This window comes from Salvelinus fontinalis, chromosome 35 (genome assembly GCF_029448725.1).
Source record: "Salvelinus fontinalis isolate EN_2023a chromosome 35, ASM2944872v1, whole genome shotgun sequence".
In the NCBI taxonomy this organism is placed as follows: Eukaryota; Metazoa; Chordata; class Actinopteri; order Salmoniformes; family Salmonidae; genus Salvelinus; species Salvelinus fontinalis.
Window position 1 is genome coordinate 15,151,752 of NC_074699.1, and position 25,544 is coordinate 15,177,295.

The window sequence follows — 25,544 nt, forward strand, 5'->3', positions numbered from 1 at the left end:
GATCAATGAGTTAGCCAGCTAACTTTGATAAACAACCATGAATAACTATTGATTTTATGGTTCATTATGGAAGTTAAACTTAGATATGTGGTTTTGGATGTTGAATCAATTAGACCATGCCCATTTCAAGCTTATTTTTCAAAGAAATTAAAAGTCATTTCAGAATATTAAGGCAAGTTAGCTGGCTAACTCATTGATTCTGCTTTGTAGAATAGGCCTACACCTCAGCCATAGAAGTGGCTAGTTGTTTATGCCCAGTGTGACAGATTGGAGCGGCACAGTATCACACAAAGCGTAAAGGCCATGCCTCACATGACACCACCACACCTCCGGATCAGGACCTTTCTGTTTTAACAACGTTCTGACAGTGTCATGGCGACAGCGTTACAATAATGCCCCTCATTGTTAGAGACCTTTCTCATGGTGGCTAGCTTTGTCTGTCTGTCTGTCTGTCTGTCTGTCTGTCTGTCTGTCTGTCTGTCTGTCTGTCTGTTTGTTTGTATGTCTCTCTGTTGTGTTCATCTCTTATCTCCCTCTCCATTTCTCCCAGGCCATTATATCCACACGCTTCAGCGCCGTCTCCAACTATCTCACCACTGACCCTAGGCCTGTTAACAAACCCGGTGGCCAAAGGTCATGTGTGTATAGGCTAAGTGGAGTATGTTTGTATGTGTGTGTGTGTGTGTGTGTGTGCGCATGTGGCATTGAGCGTGTGTGCACAGGATTAGACGATCCACAGAGGATTGATTGATAAATCGATATGAAGGATGGACTTTTAACAAGCTACAGTAAAATAAGCATTTGGTAGGCTGGGCCACTAACCACCCCTTCCCCACCACGCACGCACGCACGCACGCACGCACACACACACACACACACACACACACACACACACACACACACACACACACACACACACACACACACTACTGGCTGTCCCAGAATGCAAGGTTTTCCCGGATCACCTGGCCTGGTCTGAGGTATTGATTTAGACATTAGCTTTATGATCATAGACTCTAGGCTGGAGCTGGGAGATCACTAGACTATTTATATCTCAGACAGACAGGCTGGGATGTGGTGGGAACTATTCCCCTGGTTAAAGGGACAGTGAGACATTTTGGCAATTACTTTTTTCTACTTCCCCAGGGTCAGATGAACTCATGGATACCATTTTTATGTCTCTGCGTGCAGTTTGAAGGAAGGTGTAGGTAGTTTCTGGAGCCATTGCTAACTAGCGTTTGCGCAATCACTGAAAGTCTATAGGAACAGCTAGTATGCTAGTTCATCTGACTCTGGGTGAGTAGAAAAAAGGGCTTTATTGCCATAATGTCACATTATCCCTTTAAAAAGCCAGAGGAGAGAGATCAAATAAAGCATTTCATATGGCCGGAAAAGATGTGAGAAAGAAATGACAGAAAGAGAGAGGAGTGATAGGATAGTAAAATACCCATAGGAGAGGTAGTGGACAACCACTAAATCTCTAAATCCTTCATCTATTAATATTTCATTTTTTAGAACCATTAATATTCCCACTCCTATCCAGCTACGACCCGTGCATCAGGGTTAATGTGGCTTGAGCGAGTTCATCCACATACAGTACAGTGTTATACTAGGTACCTGATGGGGCCTGACTCCCTCACTGTTCCAGGTCAGGGCTCCATGAGGCCGTGTGTGTGTGTGTGTTCCTAAAGGCGTTTCCATGCCAACACGCCTGTCACCCCTCTGCTAAGCTACAGGGGGCCAGCACCGCTGTGCCGCACGCAGGCTCTGTGTTACTACGGTAAACTGTGACTGGGCGGTCCGCGATTGGCTGTCGGAGGGGATGAGCTGGGACGCGGGTGGAATGATAAGGCAGAGAGAGAGAGAGAGAGAGAGAGAGAGAGAGAGAGAGAGAGAGAGAGAGAGAGAAGACCGCTGAGAAGGGTATGACATTGGACGTGTGAATGTGTGCTTTTCCTGCATGTAGATAAACATAGGTAGAGTGTGTGTGTGAGAGCATATATGAGAGGTGTGTGTGTGTGTGAGAGAGAGCATATGATAAGTGTGTGTGCGCATGCGTGTGTGTGTGAATCAGTCGTACCGGGACTGCAGATGTTCCAGTTGGACCTGGAGGTTCTCTGACTGCTCCACCTGCTCATCCAGAGACCGCTGTAGCTTCCTGGTCTGATTATGGGCCTCATCCAGCTGGGATGGAGGAGAAAGTGAGAGAGAAATCGGTCATTGCAAATCATAGTTACACCAGACTACAAATCCCAGAATCAGTATTCTGAATGGAATACTTTGGATCAAAATCCTAAATACCCAACACAAGCACTTACTGACTATATGTACAGTATGTGTACAGTATCTACTGTATCTACACTGCCATCAGTAATTGTTGGGACAGTGAAGCATGTTTTCTTCTTTTGGCTCTATACTCCAAAAGTTTGGACTTAAAATCAAACAATGACTATGAGGTTAAAGTGCAGACTGTCAGATTTAATTTGAGGGTATTTCCATCCATATCGGGTGAACTGCTTAGAAATGACAGCACTTTTTGTACCTATTCCCCCCCATTTAAGGGAAGCAAAAGTACTGGGACAAATTCACTTATATTTCTATTAAAGTAGCAAAAAGTGATGTATTTGATCCCATATTGTTAGCACGCAATGACGACATCAAGCTTGTGACTCTACAAACTCTGTTTGTTTTGGTTGTGTTTCAGATTATTCTGTGCCCAAAAGAAATGAACGGCAAATAATGTATTGTGTCATTTTGGAATCACTTTGATTGTCAATAAGAATAGAAATGTTTCTGAACACCTCTACATGAATGTGGATGCCGCCATGAATACAGATAATCCTGAATGAATCTCGAATAACGACGAATGAGAAAGTTACAGACTCATAAATATCGCCCTCCCAAGAAATGCTAACCTCTCACCATTATAGTAACAGGGGAGGTTGTGTGAGTCTATAACTTTCTCACTCATCATTATTCATGATTCAATCAGGATTTTCTGTCATCATGGTAGCATCCACATTCATGTAGAAGTGTAGAAGTGCTATACATATGGGATCAAATACTTCACTTTTTACTACTTGAATACACATAAGTGAATTGATCCCAGTACTTTTTCTCCACTAAAATGGGGGGGACTATGTTCAAAAAGTGCTGTAATTTCTAAACAATTCAAGGGATATGGATGAAAATACCCTCAAATTAAAGCCGACAGTCTGAACTTTAACCTCTAACTAACCAAATGCTTAATTGTCCCAATAATTACAGAGGGAACTGTATATATATCCATGTTTAAGTGAATGTGGTGTGTGTTGGTGCTCACCTCGTCCTCCGCCTGACCCAGTTCTTTCTTCAGCTCCTCCACCCTCAGCCTCAGCTTCTTCACCTCTGTCTCGTGCTGCTCCACCCGCCGGTTGGCGTGGGCCAGCTCGGCCATCTTGTCCTGGTACTGCTTCTTCACCTTGGAGTGGATGTGGCGCATGTCTGCCAACTCCTGAGGAGCAGAGGGGTCAGGGTCAGTCCGCTAGTCTGTTAGAGTGGATTTAAATCGGGCCTCGGGCCAGTTAAGTACCGTCGCTTAAATGTCAATTTCAGTTACAAGCATGTCGGATGGGTGTCGGATAGGTGTCGGATGGGTGTCGGATGGGTGACGGATGGGTGTCGGATGGGTGTCGGATAGGAGTCGGATGGGTGTCGGATGGGTGTCGGATGGGTGACGGATGGGTGTCGGATGGGTGTCGGATGGGTGACGGATGGGTGACGGATGGGTGTCGGATGGGTGTCGGATGGGTGACGGATGGGTGACGGATGGGTGTTGGATGGGTGGCGGATGGGTGGCGGATGGGTGTCGGATGGGTGTCGGATGGGTGTCGGATGGGTGTCGGATGGGTGACGGATGGGTGTCGGATGGGTGACGGATGGGTGTCGGATGGGTGTCGGATGGGTGTCGGATGGGTGACGGATGGGTGTCGGATGGGTGACGGATGCCGTTGGGTCAAATGAGAGTACATTCCCGAGTAGCAGATCCTCCAAGAGATTCCTTGTGAGTTGAGTGAGTTTCTCTGGTCTTTGTTCTGCTAGACATCATTGCTACTGGTCGTCAGAGCATTGAGGAACTGATCAATAAGCAGGAGCACTTTTAACACATTCAGGCGATAGAGAAGTATGGACTCCCATTGAAAGTAAGCATAATGTACCAGGAAAAGCTTGTGCCGAGCTGAACGCTTACAAACCATTACCCGTACAGCGAGAATAAAGAACACGAAGAAAACATAAAGGAAACCTTGAAACACTTGAACTGGACTGACCACCTGGACTGACCATCTGGACTGACCACCTGGACTGACCCGCTGGACTGACCCCCTGGACTGACCCCCTGGACTGACCCCCTGGACTGACCACCTGGACTGACCACCTGGACTGACCCGCTGGACTGACCACCTGGACTGACCACCTGGACTGACCCGCTGGACTGACCACCTGGACTGACCACCTGGACTGACCCGCTGGACTGACCACCTGGACTGACCCCCTGGACTGACCACGTGCACTTGACTCCTCACACCTTACGCAAACATCCACACAGATCTCTACACACACACACACACACACACACACACACACACACACACACACACACACACACACACACACACACACACACACACACACACACACACACACACACACACACACACACACACATACATTTATGCTACACACACATCACAACTGCTGCTACCAGTCTCTTATTATGAGTGCTAAATACTGAACAGTTTAAACACTTGCACCCCAATCCCCCCTTCCTCAAAACGCGTGTAAATATTGGACTATAAATCGTGCCATCCTGTATTATATTTACCGGTACACTAAAATGTTTATTCTATTCTACTGCGCAATTTACTTTATGTTCGTATTCTTATCTTTTATTATTTCTTATGGTTGTTGTCAAAAACTAGAAACTTTAAAAGGAAAAGACAACCACAAAGAAAACCATGCTCACAGATCTCAGATGAGTTGAGCGTGTTTCTCATTTCTCTGCTTTGCATTGAACAGTCAGAGTCCAGTCTTGACCTAACCCCCCTCCCTGTCATCACTCACATCAGTTGAGTTCTCCTGAGGATTCTCCTGTATGATCAGGGCAGAACAGCATGCACTACTGTTTTATAAGGCCAGAGAAATCAAACAGGAGTGAGGGAGGGAGACAAGAACGGGAGGAAGAGAGTGAGAGAGTGGAGAGTGGAGCAAGAGAGCGAGTGGAGAGAGAGAGAGAGAGAGTGGGAGAGAAGGAGGGAGGGCATTGGTATTCCCTAGCTGCATAGCCAAGCACTCAAGCAGCCCTGGCTAGATGAGCGGTCCTATTGAAACAGACGGGCCATGGTATTGATTCAGTGCTCCAGCCCTCCACTTAACAGGAAGGGAAAAATACAACTTCAAAAAAACACAACAACAAAGGGAGGAAGTTGAAGTTTGCAGTTGAGGTGATAAACTGTGTAAGCAATGCCTCAGTCTGCCACAGGCAGTGTGATATGCCTACTACGTATGCCCAATCGATGTGGGGCCAAGTCAGAAAATAACTTCCCCAAATGTATTATTTTCTACATCTAAGAATCATTGACCCCTTTAAATCAAAATGACAATCCACCACCAACACATTTATAAACACAAGCCATCACTATCATATTCAAAACTTCTCTAATACGGCTGTCCCAATCAAAAAATAAATTGATTGGTCAAAATGTCAAAAGGTGTATTTTTTCCATATATAGACAAATCATACAGAATGTGTTTTATTTAAATAAACTATATGCACTGAGCTTGTCTGGTGTTTTAAGAGCACTGTTTGATGAAATAATTAAGACACACGGATGTCTAGAGGGAGTCTGACCGCAATTGATTTGATTGTACCGGGCCTGGCTCAGACTTGCTGTGCAGCGAGTGACTTTGTGACGAGCACACGTTGTCTCTCTTTCCTCCCTGCTGCACCACAGAGCATCAACAGTCTTTACATTCCCTATTCCCTCAACCCTTGCTCTCTTTATGTGACACATGTATGCATTGCATGCATGTGACCAATAGGGCCTGACCTATAGCATATAATAATAATCACATTAATAATTTGGTTATAACAAACTCTGAACACCGTAACACGTGACAGCAAAACGGATGCAGATGACGTGACAAATAAACTCGAAACGGGGGGAAGTTTGGTTGCTCAGGAGGTAAAGAGGAAGTCAGATGTGTGGAATAAATTTGACTAGTTGTGGAAAAATCAGACGGGTCTTTTTTTGCTACTGCTCGACTAAAGAAATCTTGGTCGACCAACAGTCTATCGACTAAACAATCGACCAGTCGACAAAATGGAGTCAGCCCTACTCTCTAACCATACCGTCACAGACAAATCATATAGATAGAACCAGAGAAGTGGAAAATTGGAATAGTCAGGGAGACCATGGACGTACAACAGGGGAAATACATCCATTGCCACCCCATTAGTCTCAGCGGGTCCATTGAGTCCTTGATTAAAGGTGAATTATTTATGTGTTTCTGTGGCTTTCATGTGTTCTGTCAGGCTGGATATGGCTCCCACAGTGACTACCACCTGGTCTGTACACTAGCTCACACACAGACACTTTCAATAACACACAGCCAGGTTAGAGTGACAACAGAGAGAGGCTGTGCTGAGTACAGGAGAAGAGAGCAAAAGAGAGAGAGAGAGAGAGAGAACAAAAGAGAGAGAGAGAGAGAGAGAGAGAGAGAGAGAGAGAGATTAGAGTGAGCACATGGTTCATGAATAATTCAATATGATAATCAAGTGTCCAGACTGTGTGAAAACACATGCATGATGTGGCTCCCACAACTCCCAGTACCGCCAAGACCGGATGAGGGGATACACACACACACACAAGCACGTGAACACACACACGAGAACACACAAACACACACCTTGAACCTCCAGACCATCTGGAAAGAAATGTTTCTTGATGCTTGACCCTTTGTTTCTAGGTCACATGGTCTACTTCAACAGTCTGGGAGTCCCAGTAGAAAATACAGTTAACCCGGGAGCATGACTACCATGACTCGAGGATGACTCTCTATTGTATGTTTATTTAACAAAAATGTTTTACTGATTGTCATTGCGTTGACAATCTTGCTAATTTTTTTAGGATGTTAATATTGTTAATGAATTATTCAATTTCCAAAGTACGTTTTGGCAATATGTACATTCTTGTCTCATGCTAATTAAGCAAATTGAAATGAAAATGGATTACTATTGTACAGCATGTAGAACAGCACTATCTGGCCCGGAGACTGTGTGTGTGGTGATGATTTACAATACAATATCAAGGTTTTCAAAAACTTCTAAATGAACAATGTTACCACAAACCCTGATCCACAAAACTGCATTTGGTGTACTGTAGCCTAAATAATAATAAAACAATCATTGTATCTTTTTTATCAAACTAAAAGGATCAGGCTTGTTTGTAGCAGCGGTGGTACAGTGGTAACATTAGTAGTAGATGGTGTACTTTGAGCAGGAAATCCTCTGTCATATATGACCTCATTAAGCAGATAATTGTTTGGTTGATTGATGTGAGATGTGATAGGGGTTAAGTGGAAGGGGGTCATAAGGTCTGGATTGATACTATATACATAGAGACACACAACGACAGACAGGGGGAATGCCCTCATCAAGTGCCTAGTTTAGACAAAGGAAGAGAGGGAGGGAAACACAGGGGATTTTTATTTTTTATTATTTCACCTTTATTTAACCAGGTAGGCCAGTTGAGAACAAGTTCTCATTTACAACTACGACCTGGCCAAGATAAAGCAAAGCAGTGCGACACAAACACCAACACAGAGTTAAACATGGAATAAACAAACGTACAGTCAATGACACAATAGAAAAATGCTATATACAGTGTGTGCAAATACAGTGTGAGGAGGTAAGGCAATGAATAGGCCATAGTAGCGAAGTAATTACAATTTAGCAAATGAACAAGTAGAAATACTGGTGTGCAAAAGAGCAAAAAAGTAAATAAAAACAATATGGGGATGAGGTAGGTAGATTGGATGGGCTATTTACAGATGGGCTGTGTACAGCTGCAGCGATCGGTTAGCTGCTCAGATAGCTGATGTTTAAAGTTAGTGAGGGAGATATAAGTCTCCAACTTCAGCGATTTTTGCTATTCGTTCCAGTCATTGGCAGCAGAGAACTGGAAGGAAAGGCGGCCAAAGGAGGTGTTGGCTTTGAGGATGACCAGTGAGATATACCTGCTGGAGCGTGTGCTACGGGTGGGTGTTGTTATCGTGACCAGTGAGCTGAGATAAGGAGCTTTACCTAGCAAAGACTTATAGATGAGATGGAGCCAGTGGGACTGGCGACGAATATGTAGCGAGGGCCAGCCGACGAGAGCATACAGGTCGCAGTGGTGGGTGGTATATGGGGCTTTGGTGACAAAACGGATGGCACTGTGATAGACTGCATCCAGTTTGCTGAGTAGAGTGCTGGAGGCTATTTTGTAAATGACATGGCCGAAGTCGAGGATCGGTAGGACAGTCAGTTTTACGAGGGTATGTTTGTCGGCGTGAGTGAAGGAGTCTTTGTTGCGAAATAGGAAGCCAATTCTAGATTTAATTTTGGATTGGAAATGTTTAATATGAGTCTGGAAGGAGAGTTTGAAGGAGAGTCTGGGTATGGATGGAGAGATGGAAAAAAGAGGGAGGAGAGTGGCACGGGAGGGGTTGCGAGCATGAATAAACAAGACAGAGGTGAAGACGAAGAACAAAAGGGGATTTTCCAAAAGAAAAAGCGACATGAAAAAGAGAAAGAAGTGGAAGAAGGAAAAGATGACAGTGTGACATCCAAGAGAAGAAAAAAGAGTCTGGAAGGAGAGTTTGAAGGAGAGTCTGGGTATGGATGGAGAGATGGAAAAAAGAGGGAGGAGAGTGGCACGGGAGGGGTTGCGAGCATGAATAAACAAGACAGAGGTGAAGACGAAGAACAAAAGGGGATTTTCCGAAAGAAAAAGCGACATGAAAAAGAGAAAGAACTGGAAGAAGGAAAAGATGACAGTGTGACATCCAAGAGAAGAAAAAGAGAATGCACTGAGAAATGCATGACAGCACTGCATCACATTATCTGACAAAGAACCACTTCAGAGTTTGGAACTTTGAAGTCAGTGAGATGCAGCGGAATCAGACAGCGTTCTCTACTTGGATCGAAAGTTTCACTCAGCTGTAATGTGGGTCTGAGTGTCCTCTGTGAAGGGACTGCTTCGATAAAGAGAGGAGGGAGAGTCGCCGGGCTAAGAGCTGAGTCTACATAAAACATGAGGGAGAGACTGATGAATGATCTATGATGATGAAGATACTCACTGGAGGTGAGGTGAGAGATGGAGATTACGCACTCAAACTGATTCACAGACACACTGCTGGGAGTGTGTGTGAATGTCTGCACGCACGCACACACACACACACTGGAAGAATTCTGTCCAAAAAGCACATCAAATGTAACACACAGAGGAAGAGCCACACAATGACACATGTAGGAAACACCCTTCCAGATACATTTTTCACACCAAGCTTGACAGAAACAGACATGAGCAGTAAGACACCCAGCCCCATAGCCAATCAGTAAATAAATAAAGAGAGGTTGGAGGGAGCTAGATAAAGAGCGGCGTCACACAAGACTAGCTGTTTAAATGTTTCTCCGTGACTGGCTCCAAGACCCTGAAATTTGTCATAACATCCGCTTCACTGCACTGAAACAAAGACACACACTGCACAAAATACACTACACACTCTAGTCAAAGTGACCACACATGCTAACATTAACATGAAGACACGACGCACAAAATGACCCAACACGTAGCGAACAGCCAAGACGGAGAAAGATTAAAAAGCTATATGCACACAGACATTCTTCCCACATGATCTCTTCCACCCACACTACCGTTTCCCCTCCTCCTCTGCCATTAGCATATTTTCATACATGTATTGACACCCACACACACTGTGGTCATGCATACAGCATATGCACACACACAGATGCATAGCCAAGACAGAGATAGACAGCGCACAGGCCTACACACGCACGCACGCATGCACGCACACACACACACACACGCAAGAAATCTGGTGTGAAAAATGCTTACACACTCTATTTTCCCCTAATAGTTTTATCAAATGTAATATAGTATTAATTTAGACCCACATACTGCACACCCACCCAATCCACACACACACACACACACCACACACTGGATAGTAGAATTGGGTTGATTATGAGGCTGCCTGTGGGAACGGAGCCTATTGCTATGCTCCAGCACAATTGGTCAGGATTAGATCAAATCTATGGAGATGGGAGAGGGGGAGGGAGAGAGAAGAGAGTGACAGAGTGATTCATCAATGGGAAACTGGGGGCACTGGGGTGGTAATGGTTCCACAGTCAGCTAATGGCTCCATAAGCCTATCTCTACTGAGAGCCACTGAGCCAGGTGTGTGATTCACTGTGGCCCCCTAGAGGAACCAAAGAGCTGCCAGAGGGAACACCTACCCTCCAGTCTACACCTCCGCCAGACAGCCTGCTCACACAGTTCCCTGGGGTGTGTTCAGCAAGACACAACATTTTGGAACCGTCAACAATGTTTGGCAACTGAACGTGTCCTTGAGTACTGTCTATACCTGCCATTCTACAGACGGATCACACTGGGCTGGTTGAATATGGTCTTAAAGGCTAGACAGCTTAAACCAGTCTGCCCTGGACCATACCTAGCAGTCTAAAATTCAGTTTGCAGGCTGCAATATCCATAATTAAATATCTGTAATATTTTCAAGGCAAACACTTAGTCATAATATAGCTAAAGTTCTCCCTCTGCCTAGGATGTAGAGACTCCCTATAGGCGATAATAAACACACACACATCTCCAAGTAGACCTGGCCCCGACCTGGGTTTCCCGGGGCCAGCAGAGCCCAACTGCAGTAATTGAGGGAGCAGGTGCATGGCCTTGGGGTCACCACCTGCAACTGCTGGAGTACATCTCCCCACGCAACCGGCAACAGAGCAAACTCATTACCCTGGCCACTCCCCGGCCCTGCGACACCTGCCCAAGCCGCCCGCTCCTTGGCTTATCCTCACCTTCCTCTCCTGCTTCTCTCTTCAATACTGGTGCTCTTGCTCACCATCCTCAAAGTGTTTAACTTCTCTACAATACCACTGCTCTGCTCGGCTCTCTTCCACATCCATACCACTATGATTGCCCCCTTCCATATAAACACATAACGTTTTCCTCTAACCTTCATTTCACCTCTCCTTTCCCTCTTGTCCTGTTCCCCGCCTCCCTTTCTCATAAAGATATTTTGCTGACCCTCGCCCTGTAATGTACTTCTCTCATCCTCCTCCTCCTCCTCTCCCCCCCTCTCTCCTCATAGCTGAGAATAAATGTCAGGTTAAAAAAACAGCTCCTTGACGAGTGGAAGGTAGGTCTGTCCTGTCAGAGCACACATCAGGGCAGATGTTCCCCTTTCTCTCTCTTTTGCTCTCTCTCTCTCTCTCTCTGACTGTCACACACACACAGACAAATTTATCTCAGTCCTCCAGCCTGAAAAGCACGTTCCCTCAAATAACCTCAGTTTCTGCATGGTATCAGTAAAATCCCTTCCTCTCTGATTCCCTCTCTGCTTCTCTTGCTCACATATAGTATAGCAGTTCGTTTTGCCCTTCACACACACAGGAACACATAACACACACACACAGACAAACATCCCCCTCTACAATCTCCTGTACCTGTTCTGTGTCCCTTGTCGGACTCAGTGCCACTCCAGCTCTCTCTCTCAGTCTTAATTACGTCTCTGGGCTGCCTGGGAACTGCTGCATTAGTTACCAGGCTCATAAATAAGCCATCCAGGCAAGCAGTAATGGAGGAATTTACACTTGAGCACAGGCCACATGGCCTACCTGCACCTAACAGGCCTGTTTAGGCTGAATGGACTTCAGGGGAGAGCTGCGTCACACTGACTGATGTCCACTGGTCCTGCTCTGACACACTGGAGACACACACAAAAGGTCACGCCCTGTGCGCTGTAGCATGTTCTTCCTCTCCGTCACATGCTGTGCAGCAGCATGTTCACATTCACCTGCCATGCAAGGTTGGGCATGCTACGGATTAACAATACGCATTCATGGAGGATCAGAGGGAGGAGGAGAGAGAGGAAGGGGAGGGTGAGGCGGTGAGAGCGACGGGGATATGAAATAGAAGAGTCCCTCACGGAAAGCACAGCAGGTCCAAATGGAAAAGTACTGAGACGGGAGCCCTGAATCTGAGGAACAAGACAAATCATTTCACACTAATTAATCCCAGATGTTATAACCACATGCCAGGAGAGCTCATCTACATACACACGCACGCACGGAACGACAACAAAACAATGAATGTGGGTACAGGTACACACACACACACACAGACGCAAACACTGCAACAAACACACGCATATTAAGCGTATCCGCCTCAATGAAACACACACATTGCAAACCCACGCAACAGACGCTGTGACGATAATGAAGCTAGCTAACTAATGTAACCTGTTAACCGGCACCAACAGTTCGAGAGAGTCAGTCCCTTATAAAAGCAGAGCAGATGAGTAGTGTGGATGGGCTCATTAATCACGTGTGATTGGTGAGCGGTTAGGTTTTATTCCTGGAGATGGGAGGGGCCTGGGGGGGGGGGTGACATCTGCAGGGAAGAACAGGGGCAGCTGTTTCAGGAGGGGGGTATTGGCCCTATAGGCTGCAGCTGCAGCTGCATTGAATGGAGGGAGGGTGAAAAGGTTTGGTTGAGTTGACTTGTGTTTGAGAAAGAGAAAGAGAGAGAGAAGGACAGAGGCAGAGGGAATTGGATCAATGGAACAGAGTCGAACACGTTGTTTCCATGTGTTTGGTACCCTTCCATTGATTCCATTCCAGCCATTACAATGAGCCCGTCCTCCTATATCACCGCCCACCAGCCTCCTCTGGTTGACCTGGTGATCTCCTTCTCTCTCTCTCTGTCTGTCTCTCTCTCTCTCTGTCTGTTCTGTCTCCCACACTGCAGCTTCGCACCAGGAACTGCTTCCACGTTCATCTTTAACCTAAGATTTGTTTACGCACAGATGTCTGGATCAGTATATGATGCTGAAATAGAGTCCTGCTGTGCTCCATATTAAATCACATTTCTGTACTGGCATCTGAACATGTGTCACATCGTTTACTAGGGCTTCATAATGTGGAAGAGAGCAGTGCTGGCAGAGAAATGAGAGAAACGTGTGAGTAAGTGTAAGTCCTTGTGTGTGAGAGAGAGAGAGATTGAGGTTAAACTGTACATGTCTGGTTTGTATGTAAAGTGAATGCAAGCTGAGTTCATACTGTGTGTGTGTGTGTGTGTGTGTGTGTGTGTGTGTGTGTGTGTGTGTGTGTGTGTGTGTGTGTGTGTGTGTGTGTGTGTGTGTGTGTGTGTGTGTGTGTGTGTGTGTGTGTGTGTGTGTGTGTGTGTGTGTGTGTATCTCACTGAGGGCAGGGGCTCGTCTCTATACATAGGGAGATTCATCTTATTCATCCAGCATCAAAGATGAAACCCGGTGTATAATATTCTAATATATAGCCGAGCAGTTCTCCTTGTCACCTTCAGCATATGTCTTGACTGAGTGATGTGGCGGAGAGCCGTCTGATCATCTACAGAGGCTTCATGATTAACTACCTGCAACGCAGACACACACACGCGCAGGCACGCGCACGCACGCACACAGACACACATGCATAAGCATGCACACACACACTCACACACGCACAGATGGTGAGACGGTAGGGTAAGCCAGATCTCAGTGGGGATGCTGGCGATGGTCAAGGGTGTGTGCTTCTTGGCTGGGCCACAGTTGGCTAGAGGGGCGGCTCATTGTTACAGACTAGCACTAGGAAGAAGGGATTTACCTCCTAAACAACAGCCTGGATCAAAGTCAACAACAACCAACAAACAGTCAACAACCACTTCTTCAACAAAGATAACCTACAGTACAGGGACAATTACAGTTTAAAGGACACTGTGGAGTTACTACTGCTGATAGGTTCACACACACACATATTGATACCAAACTGCATTCACACAGACAGACAGACAGACAGACAGACAGACAGACAGACAGACAGACAGACAGAGCGCTATCTCACATAGGGAGAGATCCCCCTGAGGCGTGGCCTTGTACGAGGCCTATGGGAGGAGAAAGAGAAGAGATGTAGGGAGCACAGGGGTAGTGTGTGTCAGACAGCTTAGACAGCACACTGATAAACCTCTGGCCTGTTCTACAGGATGTGACCGGCACTGTGGCTCTCAGCTCAGCCTCTGATTAAATACATGTATCAAACCTCTCTTTACCCCTCTCTCTGCACTGTACTTTCTTCATCAATAGGCTGCAGTTCAACTTGTCTTCAATGTGACCAATGGAACCAATACACGCACGCATGCACAAACGCACGCACGCACACACACATACACAGGGGGAACAAACCCACAGCAGCCTACACACCAAGATGGATGACAACACACAGGCACAAACACAGTCCCATTCCCCCCCTCTCTCCTCAGGCCATCTGAATTGTACCGCGACAGAGGACATCAATCTCCTAGCTGGCCGTGAGTTGCTCAGAAAGTCTGGGCTGAGGATGGATATGATTTTGGTATCAATCACACTTTGTTCTTTGTCGGTGTCGCCACAGTGTCTTAATCGCTCTGCGTGTTTCTCTCCCCCTGTCTCGATCGATACCCTGCCTCAACAACACGCAGAGAAGGACATCCATCCAGTCACACAGTCTCAATGTCTCCAGCCTGGCCGATTTGTATACTAGAGACACACACACATACATCCTATTCCATATCTGGGTTGATTTACTTGGTGCTTGGCCTCTGCTTTTCAGGTCCTCTACTCTCTACACTCTCACTTACTCCCCGTTTCCCTCTTTATTTTTCTACCATCCTTCTTCCATCCATCTTTTTCCTCCTCCTCCCTCTCGCCACCCCACCCTGGCTGACAGAGTGTGTGAGAATGACTGGATGAGAGAGAGAGAGAGAGAGAGAGAGAGAGAGAGAGAGAGAGAGAGAGAGAGAGAGAGAGAGAGAGAGAGAGAGAGAGAGAGAGAGAGAGCAAGAGAGAGAATGAATGAGTGAGTGAGTGGGTGGGTGAGAGAGTGAGTAAATAAGTTACTAAAGGAGAGTGAGTGTTGAGTGAGAGTGCAGGAGAGAGTGAGAGTGAATGAGTGATGGCTGGGGTGCGTATGCAGGGTGCTTAAGGCCCAGTCTATAAATCTGAAGGACGGTGCTCATAACGAGCCTACACCGAGTGTTTTTATTCCTCCATAGATTACTCAAACAGGACACAGCTGGACCCAGAGATTACACCCAGACAGAGATAGATCGAGAGGGAAGAATGGCAAGAGGGAGGGACAGACGTAGGGAGAGCAACATATCCTCTATTCTCCTCTATTCTGTCCCAGGGGTGACCTGATGTGTTACCCGTGATCAGTTGCCACAGAGTACGATGCTCTCATTCCACAGCAGCCAGCTAGAGACCATGTCTGATGAACACATGCTTCGTACGTGTCTGATGAGAGGCATATTTCCTACGTGTCCAACAACCAGGCAGAGACCTAACAACTAGAGATTATTCACAGCCGTACAGTATGTAATATAATGTGTTAGCACTGGCGGGACGTTGTATGCCATACAGTGCACTGAGCCCTATCCAGCCTAATGCATTCATGTCATCTAGTGCACAAGGACACTACCCAGTTGGAACAGGCCACCTGCTCTTGATGGATAAAGGTGCCTAATCTCTGTGACATGGGCAGAATTTATGGACAGCACAGGATAATTGGGTCCTGTGGCAGTGTAGCACTGTGCAGGAGGGGGACAGAGTTCCTCCATCTCCATTTGTCTGTCTGTGTGCTCCACATTCACTTTCCTTCCCACTCCTCCCTCTGTCTCCCTGTTCATGTGAGACTATTTGCAAATAAGTATCCCTCAGGGCGGAAGGCCCGATGTGTGTTAATCCTAGAGCCCAGAGGGGTGAGCGCGGTGCGCCAGCAACCGAAAGGTCTCTGGTTCGAATCCCAGAGCCGACTAAATGAAAAATCTGTTGATGTGCCATTGCTCCTGTAATTCATTTGGGATAAGCGTGTCTGCTAAATGACTCAAATGCAAATGTTAGAGGTAGGGCTGGGAATTGCCAGGGATCACATGATATTTTATCAGAATTCTGAGGTGATTTGATGTTCTGAACATACAGTATTGCTCACTGAGCATACAAAATATTAGGAACACCTGCTCTTTCCATGACACAGACTGACCAGGTGAATCCAGGTGAAAGCTATGATACCTTATTGATGTCACCTGTTAAATCCACTTTAATCAGTGTAGATGAAGGGGAGGAGACAGGTTAAAGAAGGATGTTTAAGTCTTGAGACAATTGAGACATGGCTTGTGTATGTGTGCCATTCAGAAGGTGAATGGGCTGATAGTATGGTAGTAGGTGCCAGGCGCACCAGTTTGAGTGTGTCAAGAACCGCAACACTGCTGGGTTTTTCACACTCAGTTTTCCGTGTGCATCAAGAATAGTCCACCACCCAAAGGACATCCAGGCAACTTGACACAACTGCGGGACGTATTGGAGTCAACATGGGCCAGCATCACTGTTGAATGCTTTTGACACCTTGTAGTCCATGCCCTGGCGAATTGAGGCTCTTCTGAGGGCAAACGGGGGTGCAATTCAATATTTGGAAGATGTTCCTAAAGTTTTGTACACAGTGTATGTCTGCTGCAGAGAGACAAGAGGGCGTCGGCTCACTTTTTATTTTTAAAGGTGGAGAACAAGCTACAGGATAAAAATTACCAGAGTTTTGGCACAGGTACAGCCGACTAGGTACAGCGTTAGCTAATGCTACCTAGAGTTGCTCATTTTTATATATTTTATATTTACTTACAAATTGATAAAATACAATATTGTCCCAAAATATACTGAACAAAAATATAAATGCAACATGTAAAGTGTTGGTATGAACCTAGGACTAGTCCTAGAGGCATGGAGAGGCAGCCTTTAGTTATTATGCCCCCAGGCTCTGGAATAGCCTGCCAGAGAACCTGAGGGGGACAAAACTGTGGACATATTTAAAAGAGATATAAAAACACACCTTTTTAGCTTTGCTTTTCCTTGGGGTGCTTTTAGTCGTTCAGTTTTTATTGTTATTCTTTAGTTTTGATCCTTTTATGTTTGTTGTGTAGTTTTTTTTCTCCTTTCTTTGTTTTCTTTGAAGCACATTGCATTGCATTCTATGTCTGAAATCTGCTTTATAAATAAAGCTTGATTTGATGAGCTGAAAAAAAATATCCCAGAAATGTTCCATATCCACAAAAGGCTTTTCTCTTAAAGTTTGTGCACAAATTTGTTTACATCCCTGTTAGTGAGCATTTCTCCTTTGCCACGATAATTCATCCACCTGACAGGTGTGGTATATCAAAAAGCTGATTAAACAGCATGATCATTACACAGGTGCACCTTGTGCTGGGGACTATAAAAGGCCACGCTAAAATGTGCAGTTTTGTCACACAACAAAATGCCACAGATATCTCAAGTTTTGATGGAGCAAGCAATTTGCATGCTGACTGCAGGAATGTCCACCAGAGCTGTTGCCAGAGAATAGAATTTTCATTTCTTTACCACAAGCTGCAACGTCATTATAGAGAATTTGGCAGTATGTCCAACCGGCCTCATAACCGCAGACCACGTGTAACCATGCCAGCCCAGGACCTTCACATCCGGCTTCTTCACCTGTGGGATTGTCTGAGGGGGGAGGGGGGTTCTGAGAAGTATTTCTGTCTGAAATATAGCCCTTTTGTGGGGAAAAACTCATTCTGATTGACTAGGCCTGGCTCCCCAGGGGGTGGCTGCACCCTTGCCCAGTCATATGAAATCAATAGACTAGGGACCAATGAATTTATTTAAATTGACTGATTTCCTAACATGTAACTCAGCAAAAAATGTGGCATGTTGCGTTTATATTTTTGTTCAGTATAATATTACGATACGTAACTACACATCCTCCCCCCCCCCATCACAAGTTACAGGGTCCTCAGGTGGAAAATCCCCAGATACATGACCCCAGATGTGTATACTGCAGTAAAGGAAACCCAAGGGCACAGGTATTACACAGGTATCAATTTATCATACCACATCAAATGCAGCTGACTAAACTCCACTCCGCGGTGAAGGAGGGTTCTGATGAACAACACCAACAGAGTGAAGCTGAGGCTTTGTGGTATTCAGCTCCGGCTACATCGACTCGTCCAACGTCAATAATAATTATGTGACGCTTATCTTGTACCTATGTTTGTCCTCTGTAGTTGAGTGCCTATCTTTGATTGCTGAAATCCATACTTTTTCAATAAATGTTAATCAAATACAATCAGACTGTTTGCTCATTGCTGTTTCTGTAAGATGGCAACTCAGTGCAAATGCACGTGCCAATTGAATCTCAACAAGGAAGCAGCCTGTGGTTGAATTTGATTCACGTTTATTGAAAGTATGGGTTTCAGCAAACAAAGAAAAGGCACGCAACTAGAGGGCAAACATAGGTACAAGGTTAGCGTTTCACTATTTACATTTTATTGACATTGGGCAATTGGATGTAGCTGAATTTCACAAACTCTGGTCCATGCTCTTCTCCCTTGGTGGGGTTCATCAGAAACTCCATTCACCATAAAGTGGAGTTCAGTCAGCTACATGAAATGGTACTTGGGTAAAAGCCTGGGGGTGTATGAAACCTCTCCTGGGTAGACCACACTAGTGAACCTCCCATATGTGCCTCAGTCAGAGGCGCACGGAGGGGGGAGTCAGAGGTGCACGGAGGGGGGAGTCAGAGGTGCACAGAGGGGGGAGTCAGAGGTGCACGGAGGGGGGAGTCAGAGGTGCACGGAGGGGGGAGTCAGAGGTGAACGGAGGGGGGAGACAGAGGTGCACGGAGGGGGGAGTCAGAGGTGCACAGAGGGGGGAGTCAGAGGTGCACGGAGGGGGGAGTCAGAGGTGCACGGAGGGGGGAGTCAGAGGTGCACGGAGGGGGGAGTCAGAGGCGCACGGAGGGGGGAGTCAGAGGTGCACGGAGGGGGGAGACAGAGGTGCACGGAGGGGGGAGTCAGAGGTGCACGGAGGGGGGAGACAGAGGTGCACGGAGGGGGGAGTCAGAGGTGCATGGAGGGGGGAGTCAGAGGTGCACGGAGGGGGGAGTCAGAGGTGCACGGAGGGGGGAGACAGAGGTGCACGGAGGGGGGAGTCAGAGGTGCACGGAGGGGGGAGTCAGAGGTGCACGGAGGGGGGAGTCAGAGGTGCACGGAGGGGGGAGTCAGAGGTGCACGGAGGGGGGAGTCAGAGGTGCACGGAGGGGGGAGTCAGAGGCGCACGGAGGGGGGAGTCAGAGGCGCACGGAGGGGGGAGTCAGAGGCGCACGGAGGGGGGAGTCAGAGGCGCACGGAGGGGGGAGTCAGAGGTGCACGGAGGGGGGAGACAGAGGTGCACGGAGGGGGGAGTCAGAGGCGCACAGAGGGGGGAGTCAGAGGTGCACAGAGGGGGGAGTCAGAGGCGCACGGAGGGGGGAGTCAGAGGCGCACGGAGGGGGGAGTCAGAGGCGCACGCAGGGGGGGATGTTCCTGCTCTCTGCCCTCACCTTGTTCCTCTCAAACAACTCAGTCTGGATGGTCTTGAGGTCAGTGTCTAGGGCACTGGCCGCCTGCCGCCGTTTACGGGCCAGCTGGTCCTCCAGGTCCTCCGTCTGCGCCCGCAGCTTCTTGTTGTCCCTCTCAAGCGCCAGCTTCTCGGTCTCCAGGCGCTCCCGCCGGCCCCACTCGGCAGCGTTCTCCACCTGCAGCCGCTCCATCTGAGGAGGAGTGGAGGAGGAGAGGAGGGAAAACAATGTCAAATCAGAGGGAGAGGACGAGGTCAGAGGGTAAGTTGAATCAATCAATCGCTGTACCAGAGAGGAATATTGGGACGCCTCCCTGCAGTCAGTCAGTCAGAGCACCAGTGTCCAGGTCGTGGTAGTAAAGCCCTTTGTAAACGCTCTACAAGTGAATGGACGCTACATTAGCACTTTATCATACTCTCCTTTCCTTCAGCCTGCCAGCCACCACAGCAGAGCCATTACACATTCACAGGGTGTATTCCCACGGCTGATACCCGAGCAGCGCAGAGCGGAGAGGATGTTGCTGCTGGGGCAATGAGGAAGGATAGAGGAGGGAGAGAAAAGAGAAGAGAGGTGTCAGGCACGTGGGGCTGACAGTGGGCTGGTGTCGGGCCCCCGGGGGCCGCTGGGACAATGTGACACGCTCCTCTGAGGGGGGCTCTCTAATGAACACTTCAAAGGAGAGGACTCGTTCCACTCCACCATGAGCCACAGGCATGAAATATACTCTCCAAAAATTACAACTTAGTATGTCAGTGACGCACTGCCCACCCAGCCAGCTCCCACTGCCACCATGTCAACTAGTGGGTCACATGGAGTCAGAGACAAGTGTGCACTTGATTTCAATTGCTGTTGAATGGGCTGAATCACCCCCATTAAATGTAAAGGGACTTGAGATCTATAAAACGATAGAAGTGTGTTTAAGCCTCACCTCTGCTCGTAGCTCGGCCAGTTTCTTGTCCATACTAGTGCGTGCTCCCAACTCATCCTCCAGGTCCTCAGACATACGACCCAACTCATCCTGGTGTACCTCCTTCAACATGTTCAGCTGAGAGAGAGAGAGAGAGAGAGAGAGAGAGAGAGAGAGAGAGAGAGAGAGAGAGAGAGAGAGAGAGAGAGAGAGAGAGAGAGAGAGAGAGAGAGAGAGAGAGAGAGAGAGAGAGAGAGAGAGATGGATGGATACAGCCAGACAGCAGGAACATCTACAGGTGTTAAGCTCCTTGTTAAGAATGTGGGCATCCATGGTCTTAGCGTTAGTTCTCTCTCCTCCTATAAACGGAGCCACCTTCAAGGATGATACATTCCCAGACAACATGACGTTCTCACTCAGCTGTGCAGGCTGCAGCGGTTTCTCCCGTTGACCTCGGAGATCCCACCGTGGTCCAGGCACATATTACACACATGCCACATCTCCACCTTCACCTCTCCTTCTCTGCATTCTCCTTCTCATCAAAACAGTCATTCCCGCTCTCACTGTTCTCATCCCTCTTATCGCTCCTCTCCATCTTCTCCTCTACCACCTCTTCTCCTCTCTGCCCTTCATGATATCCGGAAAGATTTTTCAGGCTTCACTGACTACCCTGCCAGTGAATTCATGGTTTTCCAATGACATCGACGGGCACACACACACACACACACACACACACACACACACACACACACACACACACACACACACACACACACACACACACACACACACACACACACACACACACACACACACACACACACACACACACACACACACACACAGAGCTTGTCTGCATTGAGCACAGAGTGCCTCCTAGTGTCTGTCTCCTGTAAACACACACCCTCTCTCTGAGCCGGCGGCTCTGGCTCTTTGAAGCTGCTGTCTCAGCGGGTGTGTCTGTGTGAGGTGGATGTGTGCCAGTCTGCCAGGCTGTATTGACGTGATCTGCCAGGCTGTGATGACAACACTTCTAAGACCACCAGAATGAAAGGGCTGACGTTTGATGCCTTTACCCCGTTTGAAGCATGGCCTCAGAGGGCACGTATACGTCCCCTGGATGGTTGTTGGGGGATTAGAAGGTAAAGGTGACCCTTGAATCTCACCTGTTTCATGGCTTCCTGCTTGGTCTTGTTCTGCTCCTCGTATTTGAGTTTCCATTGGTTCAGCTCTGTTTCCAGCTTTTCTATGCTCTTACTGAGTGCATGCTTATCCCTGGGGAGAGAACATAGTTGGTTAAATACTGCTCTTGCAACATAGGTGATGACTATTCAACAGAGATAGATCACAAACCTTCAGAGAACAATCTAAAACATGCACAATATTAGTTCTGAATATTTAATACAGGAAAAAAGCGGTGCCTATTCAATGTGTTTTTGAAGGAAGAGACTTGACAGAACCTGTGTCCCCAAAATACTTTGTAACCATGATGCCATCAAAACAGAGTTGGATAGATGTTATGATTTAACTAAAAGTGACAGCTGACTTCAATATTCTGGGTGAATATAAATGTCTTCTCCTGAGGTCAGCAGGGTGCCTATGGCACTGACAGAATGAACGTTCCAGAATAGCCCAACAGAAACCAGTCTTACAGACAGACGGGCTCTGCCAGATTGTTGGACCTGAAGATGCAGACCAATCACCAGCGGAAATCAGCAGCCTCCAGAGAGCTCATAAAACAGTTATGATTCTAATGGAAAAGATCATGTGGCTGATGGTAGTGTTGGCGAGAGTGGGAAGCTGCAGCGGTGCCAGAGCTGAGCTCAGGCCAATACAGGAGGCTCTGCTTGTAAATTATGAGACTGGCATCTCAGCCAACGGTGGAACAGAGGAGAGACAGAGCAGTTACTAGTCTACACTTTCTATACACTCAACATGAATGCTAATTTCCATACGAGCCATAATATATCTGAGGAAAGCACCTTCACATAATTGAATAGTCCTCAACCTCTCTAAATATTGCCCTCCTTCAGTCTCCTTTCCTCCTCCCTCGCTCCCCTCTCCTTACTCGCGTTCTTTGAGCAGGACCTTCTGTGATTCGTCGAGGCGGAGCTGGAGGGCGTTGATCTTGCCGGGATCCTCCTCCATGGCAGCGATGTCATCCCAGAGCAGCCGGCTGCGGTCCTGTCGACTCAGGGCAGAACGCAGGCTGCTGGCGCTACGGGCGTCCCACGAGTCTGGACCTTCCGCCTTGGACCTCAGCACTGACTCCAACAGCTCCAGCTCCTAGGAGAATGACAGAGGATCGAGAAAGTGGAAGGGAGGGAGGGAAAAACAGAGGGTGTAAGTAAAAGGGAGAATCCGGGAGAATGACCAGAAAGAAGAGAGGAATGAGGAAGAGGGATATATGACATTTCATTCACTGTTAGTCTCCACTTGTTGTTTACGAAGCATATGACAAATAAGATGTTATTTGATTAGATGAACCACGCAGTGGAGTCACCCCACTCTGAAACCCTGAAGTCAGCCATCACAGCTCCACTCCAAGCGAGAAGGCTGGAGAGCGAAGCAGACTCCGAGACTCAAATATTTACTTTTCTTAATTAAACCCCACCAGGGAGACAGGTTTTTTCCTAGCTCAACAGCGCCGGTACAGCAGCTATCATATTACCCCCTATCCCAATTTCCTGTCTGTAAAAATTTAATTCCCAGGACGTTTGACGGAGTAATCAAAAACTTTTTCAACCACATATTTTTTCTTCTCTTCCTTCTCTTCCTGTCTCTGGGAACCACACAGGGCTCCGGACCCTCTGCCAACCTCCTGTTACTGAGAGAGCTGAGCACAAGAGCACAACCATCAGATTGAAGGAAAAACACAGGCTGTTACCAACGGTGGCCAGCAGGGGGACCTAGAGGCTCATGTATGAGGTGGAGGTGAGCGGGTAGCCGCTGCTCCTCTCACTCATCCCGCCACATGTGGAAGCACTCAGCGTGTCTGTGTAAGACTGAGGGAGAGAACAATGGAGGGGCAGGAAATGGGAATGTATGTGAGCATCCCCACAATGCCCAGCTCATTTTCATGCTGCTGTTTATCCAACAGTGATTTATTATACATGGCCAGCTGCTTGCCTAGGGAGAGCTCAGTGTGTGTGTTGGCCCATGGTGAGCCACTGAGGAAGAATCTGACTGGACATTCTCCTCCAGGTTGTGTTGTATGTCTTCTCATTATTCACTTATTTTCTGTTTCCCCTTTGGCTCCAGACTGGGAAACTGAGAATGGTTATCGCCATTACCTTTCATGCCTGAAGTGGACCACCTGTTCTGTATGAGTGTGTGTCTGTCAGAGTGTTTCCATGGAAACAGCAGCCCACCCCGTGTGTGAGTTGGCTGAAGGTCAAGTCAGATGGCTAATGACATTGATCTGTATTCACTGCTGCTTGAGCTGCATACAGCTGAACACTCCTTGCCAAGATACACATTTCCTAAAAACAGAAACCTCATCTTGTCCAACTCTCAACAACGCGTTCTAAATAGGACTTGAATACACATTATGATCCCAGGTAGAATGCTACCCTACTGTAAACCTGATGAGCCAGCTCAGGGAGTCTATTTTGACCTGTGTCTAATTGACAAAGGACATCTGAGGACACCAACAGCTACAATGCCTTCCAATCATGCAAGATGTCTGGCTTTTCTGTGACAGGAAGCTTGTTTTATTTTGTGTGTCTAACAGGGAATTTCCCATCCCTCCAAAATGTCTGAGAATATGAGGCTCACAGAGAGGGGACTGGGCTCCAATGATGCAGTACCCAAGCTGTGCCCCTTGGGTAGAAGATAGGGTGGTGCAGGGGGGATTCTATTTGAACAACAAAGCTACACTTCAGCAGAGCTCCCACTGAGGCACAATGCTGAAGGTTAAGCTCTGAGACATATCTGCTGCTGGCTCTTTATTAACAAGATGAAACGCTGGCCCAAATAAGTGACTGGTGCTATATCTTCTACCAACAACTCTGACCAACCTTTCCCCTGGCTCAGATCTGTGCTGGGTTATAGAGTACTGTAGTGTGTCTCTGACATTGTTTGGTTCTAAAGTGTGTGACCATTCTCCCACCTTTTGTCTGTCAGGTTTCTCTGTGTCCACATCTCTCACTGGTTCCTGTTCTGGTGACCCGGGCCCCTCGCCCACCCTGTCCTGCTTGCTGTCCACAAGGGGCTGTGAGGAGGAGGAGGGTGGGGTGGAGGAGGAGGGTGGTGCTGAGGGGGCATGGGAGGGTGAGGCCTGGTCAGCATGGAGACGCAGTGCTTCCTGTCTGAGTGTCTCGTTCTCGGAGGCCAGTTCCTGGCGCTCCCGACGTGCGCCCATCAGCTCCTTGGTCAGGGTGTCCAGCCTCTGGCGGAGCTGCCGCACCTCGTCCCGTGCCCGGTTCCTCTCGGAGCGCACCTTGCTCCACTTCTCCCTCCAGTTGGCCGTGCAGTCCGACCACCAGCGCATGGTCTTCTCCATCTGGGCAGCTCGTGCCCTGGCCTCCTCCAGCTCCCTCAGACGTAGCTCCTCACGGCTCTCCCAGTCCCCAGACTCGCCCAGGCCAGGGGAGAGCAGCAGGGGAGGGCTAGAGCTGGGGGTGCCCCCCGTGGGGCTGGGCGTGTGGGTCAGGCTATCAGGAGAGCGGACCCTGTCCGGCCCCAGGCCCAGGCCACAAAGCAGGCCCGCCCCGGACTTAGCGGCCTCGGCCATGTGGGGGCTAGGGGTGTGGTTCATCACAGAGCCGATGATGATCCAGGAAAAAGCAGGAAACACGAGCGATGCTGTGCACTCAGGAGTGCATGGTCGCGTTTACTCAGTTGGCTACCTGCAGATTCAAACACAAAACAGAGACACTG

The 25,544-nt window shown here is 47.8% G+C and overlaps 1 protein-coding gene across 1 annotated transcript in view; it reads right to left on the reverse strand.

Annotated features, from left to right (window-relative positions):
• Window positions 1-25,544, reverse strand: part of LOC129834358 (coiled-coil domain-containing protein 102A-like) — a 72,473-nt gene that overhangs the window by 10,041 nt on the left and 36,888 nt on the right. Inside the window, exons 2-8 of the mRNA XM_055899274.1 lie at window positions 24,775-25,513; window positions 22,732-22,949; window positions 21,830-21,938; window positions 20,685-20,801; window positions 19,739-19,948; window positions 3,323-3,493; window positions 2,081-2,184 (exon numbers count right to left, since the gene is read on the reverse strand). Of these exons, the coding sequence (XP_055755249.1) occupies window positions 2,081-2,184; window positions 3,323-3,493; window positions 19,739-19,948; window positions 20,685-20,801; window positions 21,830-21,938; window positions 22,732-22,949; window positions 24,775-25,422 (1,577 nt within the window). The 5' untranslated portion in view covers window positions 25,423-25,513. The remainder of the gene's footprint in view (window positions 1-2,080; window positions 2,185-3,322; window positions 3,494-19,738; window positions 19,949-20,684; window positions 20,802-21,829; window positions 21,939-22,731; window positions 22,950-24,774; window positions 25,514-25,544) is intronic.